Genomic DNA, 6,000 nt, shown 5'->3' on the forward strand with positions numbered 1-6,000 from the left:
ACAAGAAAACACACAAGCGAGAGCTGTCTCATGTAGCTGCATGTGTAAAGCTGGCGATTTATAAAGAAGACAACAAAGAAAGTCAGGCAGAGGGCGCGAAATGCCCCGAGGCAGGCTGACTGGCCCACGCCACTGAAGCGGTGTGTGGACACGCAGGGACCCTGGAGCAGCCCTCTGCTCCCGATGAACATGTCTTCACACAGACCTACAGGAAAAACCACGCACCCCCAGATTTCTCTCATTTATACCACGTCAAGTCAACTCCCATCTCAACAACAAACTCTTCCCCACCTTCTCATAAGAAGCCCCTTACATTTTTATCGCTGCGAGCTAAAATGAGAGACTATGTGGGGGTGAGAAAGTGTTGCACGGGATCAATCCCCACGCCGTGTTTGCACTGACAGCAGGGAGAGCCGCTGCTGCTGTCTAAGTGTGCGTCCAGGTAGCTGCCTCATGGCTGCGGGCGGTCAGGTAGGCAGGCAGCGCCGGCGGTGTGGTAAACATGCACACAGTTGGTCTCAACCCTGTCAGTCAGCCACCCTGCACCACATCGGACCACCGAGGTCTCATACATAATTTGGCATCAAATGAATATTTTCTCGGTGTCCTAGCAAAAGTGGTATTTGATGAAATATTAATTGGGTGATTAATTTTTGCATCTGATCTACTGTCAAGTGAGATAAAAAAAAAAAAAAGAATAGAATTTTTCCTGTGAAGCCAGTTGTTGAAGGGCACCTCATTCCAACTTCACACATAAAACTTTGATAAGCTGATACAACAGGCACACTATTTTCCCAGAGTCAGATAAAAAGAAAACTTAGAATCAAGACATACTAAATAAGACAGACTAAAAGCACTAACATGGCTTTTTAATCTCAGGAGCCACTTGGTTGCACTTTAAAATAGGTGCTAAGGACTGTTAGTGTACAGCAGGCCAGATGAAACTCGACAAGCAGAGCCTCTTTGAGACAGTGCTGATGGGCTACTAAGTGACTCTGAATCCACAGAGAATGACTTGTAAAACATCTCAGCAGTGTGACATATGTCATGAACCTTAGCCGAGATGAGACGTTTAGTAGTGCTCTGAGAGCTTGTTCACTAAAAAGCAGTCAAGCATATGTCAGTGGTGGCCAGTCAAAACGGTGGCTACGTTTGTGTACACTCGACAAAGCATTGCAACAGAGAGTTGATGTAATTATGATACTATTCCAAATAAAATTCACTATTTGATTGATGGCTCCCTCAGCTGCCTACAGCTTCTGTGCTGTATTTCATGCGTGTGTATATTTGTGCATGTAGGTTTATGTACCGTATGTGGGACTGAATCTCTGTGTATTTGAAGTTCCTGCATTTTTTAATAAGCACATATTACACACAAATACATGGAAAATATGTAAAATATATTTAAAAAATAGTTTGATCAAAATGCAATGGAACAATATAAGTGACAGTGTGCTGTTCCAAAGGGGATATTGATGCCAGAGAAATATGCAAATTGTGGAATATTTAATTCAGATTACTGAATGAAGCTTTGCGTAGAGCGGATGAAGATACTAGGATGTTCTTGCAATTTTTTTCAAATGACACTTTAAATTGAGAGACATGCATCATTCATCCTTACAATCCTGGATTTTCCCATTACAAAATGACAAAGAGCCAGGAAAATGAATAGATACATTTTGGGAGATTTATCTTTTACACGTCAGCATTGTTTTCTAAACATCCACCAAGGCAACAGCACAATTAAATGTTTGGCTTCAGTTTAACAGGTGGTAAGAATGGAGACAGCAGTGTATAACTTAGAGATAACATTAACACACTGTGGACAAGACACACTCATAAGATAGTAACATCCTTTACAGTAACTTTACATAGGCCTACCTTGACAAGGTGCAGCAGCTCGTACAGGTCCTCCACCTCATCCCCGTCTGTCTTAGTGTAGTTTCTGCTGGTGTCCAGGCTGGAGCCCTCTATGGTTCGTCTGTATAAAGGCAGATCCATGGCTTCAGCATACAGATCTATGGCTTGGTGGCCCACTGTCTGGTACATGTAACTGTCCAACTCATCTGCAGCACAGAAGAAAACGTGTTTAAGAGAATGATGACAAGCCGTTTATCATGTATCTGAAAAAAGATGAGTACACAGAAATCCACAGGCTTTGATGTTACAATTCCTTGTGAAATAGTTAAGGGTGAATAAACATCATTATAGATTAGGACTACAATTAATCATTGTTTATTTTATTTTTTTATTCCTGGTTATTCTCCAGATTATTTTCTTGATAAATTGATTTTTTGTTTGAACTGTAAAACTGAGCCAAGGGTGACATTGTCAAATGTCTGTTTTGAACAGCAGCCACAGATAGACCAATATCAGAAAATCCTTTGACTGTGGGCACATGAATCAATATTTGGCAATTTGCCAGAAAAATTACTCTGACTGATTGATTATCAAAATGATAGCAGATTTGTCTGTTGTTAGTCAACAAATATATTATTTTATTTTAGACTATTTTAGATTAGTTAACAAGATAGCCTATACAAATAGTGGATATTAACAAGCACAAGCTAGTGCCACAAATGAAGAGGGGTATGACATTCAGTATAAAAAAATGCCCTATTAGGACAGATGAAAAACACTGGTTTGGAAAGGAATTTTAAATCAGTTACTGCTTCACTGAAAAGTGACACACCATTAAGATCTAGGCAAGCCAAAATAAAAACAGATTTTATTAAAAAAAAAAAAAAAACTGCTTTACTGAAATAAAAAATCTGTTTAAGTGAAGACTGCCTCACAGTTTCAGTCATGAAAGAAATATTGAAAAGTTAAAAGATTTCAATCGTTAGTAAAAGTGGTGCCTATACCATAAGTTACTGGACCCACCCCTAAAAACTGGCAGAATCTGGGTGCGTGAAGTGCAACAGCAGCATTTGCCTCTTTCTCAAAACCATCACAGTGACGCCTTTGAGCAAGAAAACTACACCCTACTGTAAATCAGTCAGACATGGGCAAACCATTCCTCAAAGGGCTGTGTAGCTTCAGGTTTTTGTTCCAACCAACCAAGAGCACACAGTTTAACCAATCAACTGTCTGAAGACTGAGATCAGTTGATTAGGCTACATGAGTCTGGCGTGCTGCTGCTTGGCTGGAAAGAAAACCTGCAGCCACACCAGCGTTTTGTGGAATAGTTTGCCCATGCCTGCCCTAACTCCTTCAGTGGAGCTGCTCAGTGGTCAGTGCATGGCATTGGGATTGTAAATAGGTATCTGGGTGTAAATGAATTAAACTGTGAGTATGAGCAAGCTGTCTGAAAGAGAATATTGCTCAATGTGAAAATTCCCTTAAAACATGAAGGTTGAAATAATACTAATGTTAATGATTTGAACTATGTGCACAGTGACACACCAGATTCAACCCAGCTGAAGTTTTGTGGTAAACCTGCACATATAGCATGTCATTTACAGTTCCTACATAAAGTTCATTCCTTTCTGCAGTGCCCTGCTCTCAGTTTCCCGGTGTGCAGCAGTCGGTGCAGCTGGCTGGCCCACATATCCCAGCCTGCCCCTGCAGATCACAGCTGAACAGAGCATCTTTCCTCACCTGTGTGAGCAGGACGCAGGTTGGCCAGAGCTACGATCCGGTGGCCGGCAGCAACACACTGCATCATGTTGTAGCAGCTGTCTTTGCCCCCACTGGAACACAGTATGAGAAATAGGCACAGATGTAAGGCTGTGTGTTTTGAATCATTAAGACACAGACTATACATTATATGTACCGTACATCAAGTGTGATCTGGGAATATAGTGCAGCAGCATTAATGTTCAGTAACGACCTGTTTGGAGCTGAAGCAGTGGCTAAAACATGCTTTCTTTTAACAGGGACAAGTTATCACATGAGATTCAGTTATATTTCATGATAATAAAAACATCAGTGATGCCTATACACGCGAGACAGTTAGAGTGAATAAACGCGACTACCTTATCAACGCGACCACTTTCATCTTCTTATTTTGTTGGCCCAAGAGTCAAACAGAAGTGACTCTAATTGTAGAAAGAGTGGGAACTGTGCTCAGCAGCCGGTGCATGTACACAACAACATGTGAGAGTGAAGCTTCCGGGTTGCCAAAGGACCCCTTCTCTTCACCGGGGTGCCCTGTAAGATGCCTGACAGAAAATAATAAAATAATAAAAAAAATATTAATAATACCTCTGTTTCTCTTTATGAAACGCACAATTTGCTTAACAGACATTAAGATAATGCAGTACAGTATTGACACATTAAAAAAGTTAATAATGCGAGTATAATTATTATTATTTGATTGAAAAAACACACACAGTGTTCATTTAGACTAAACTGTGCACATAATCAGTCTGTTGCTGGCTGGACTGTGAGAGGGTTCAAAACACATCATTGAAAGAACATACAAAAAATAAAAATAAATACAAAATTTAACAGCAAAAATAATGAATGAAAATAAAATACATTAAAAAATGCATGTGTTTTGTATCTTATGTCTACAAACAAACAAATATTAAATTAACGTGTTCATAGCATGTGGGCACAATTTAGATTTTTAAAACATAGAAGACCTCACATGTGAAAACTTCTATTTTACGTACTGCGACACTTTTTATCTGATTAATTAAGAAAAACATGTGGTTTTTGAGCATTTTCGATGTGAATGTCACACTGAACATGTGAAGCAGGGAGTTTGCAGGTGTTTTCTTCCACTCTCACTGATAAACTACAGTCACAAGAATTTATTTTTTAAAGAATCCATTTACATTTCTGCCAGTATATGATATACTGCACTGTAATCAAAGTGGCTATGCAGCCTACCTCTAATACTGACACTCACACACATCCTTTGCCTCTTGTGTCTCAAGAGAGGACCAAAAGTCCATGCACTGGTATTCACACACAGGTTGCGCTTTTCCTCTGAGGGAGCCCTATTTTGCTCAGAGGAAAGCCTTTGATGCTCTTTTTGCTCTCTGTTGTTGTGCCAGAGCAGAATAATTGCACTGCTTTTGTGTGCTTCCCTCACCTTCTACCCCTAAGCAGGCCAAAGGCAACTGATTTTGTTTGAGAGTACAAAATTGAGAGAGACGTCTCTTCATCCCATCGCTTTTAACTAGGTTCCCTTTTTTGTTTTTGTTTTGTTTATGTTTTATTCTTCCTGAATATATGACAAAATCTACACCCCGCAGAAGAGCATTATTTGTGTTGTGGTACAGGCAGTGCAGACTGAGTGCACAGATTACTTTTCTAACTGGAATATGCTGTTGATTTAGTGCAAATCGTTGATTTACGTAATATGATTGATTTTTTCCTACTTTCTTTCTTTCTTTCCTTCTTTTATAAAGAGATAATTAAATAAACAATGTGATATTTTGAATTAAGCATATTTTCTTTCGCTCCTTGTTCCTTTTGTTTGATTTCTCCCTTCTTTCCTGGTTTATTGCATGTTAATTATTCTGTGGCTATACAAATAAAAACCTGCATGAAAACTCATTTCAATCCCTCTCAGTCTCTGAGCAGGTAAACCAAAATCCAACACAAGCACCATGACAACAAACAACACAAATAAATTTGTGTAATGAATATTTCACAGTATGTTGGAAATTGTATTTGACAGGATGAGTGATATAGTTTTCAAACTGTTTCTTTGACATGTTGGTTTGAAAAATGGCCTTGTCTTAGGGAGAGCAGGGCACATCCCCTTGGGTGTGGCTGTCCTTCAGTTTTGTAAACTCATTAATATATCACCTGTGTTTTCCAGGTTTGTGGGTACTTTATAAAACAGCTTCACTGCCTCTGGTCATTTCCATTAAAGCCCAAGCCCATAGAACATGACTAATGCAAATTTTTGTCACTTATCAGTTTTAATTTATGTAGTTTATTACCCAGACAAATAAAGAGGTGTGTTGTTCTGGTTTTATTTGTGGCAGCATTTTGCTGACGTAAAAGAGCATTTTATGTCCGTATTGTTGGTGCGATGGG

The 6,000-nt window shown here is 39.4% G+C and overlaps 1 protein-coding gene across 1 annotated transcript in view; it reads right to left on the reverse strand.

Annotated features, from left to right (window-relative positions):
* dph6 (diphthamine biosynthesis 6) overlaps positions 1 to 4,105 on the reverse strand; it is a 57,166-nt gene extending 53,061 nt beyond the window's left edge. The window contains exons 1-3 of the mRNA XM_085766700.1: positions 3,978 to 4,105; positions 3,601 to 3,692; positions 1,882 to 2,066 (exon numbers count right to left, since the gene is read on the reverse strand). Coding sequence (XP_085622826.1) covers positions 1,882 to 2,066; positions 3,601 to 3,692; positions 3,978 to 4,000 — 300 coding nt within the window. The 5' untranslated portion in view covers positions 4,001 to 4,105. The remainder of the gene's footprint in view (positions 1 to 1,881; positions 2,067 to 3,600; positions 3,693 to 3,977) is intronic.
* Between the last annotated feature and the right edge of the window lie 1,895 nt (positions 4,106 to 6,000).

This window comes from Trachurus japonicus, chromosome 22 (assembly GCF_045865225.1).
Source record: "Trachurus japonicus isolate A0001 chromosome 22, Traja_1.0".
Classification (NCBI taxonomy): domain Eukaryota; kingdom Metazoa; phylum Chordata; class Actinopteri; order Carangiformes; family Carangidae; genus Trachurus; species Trachurus japonicus.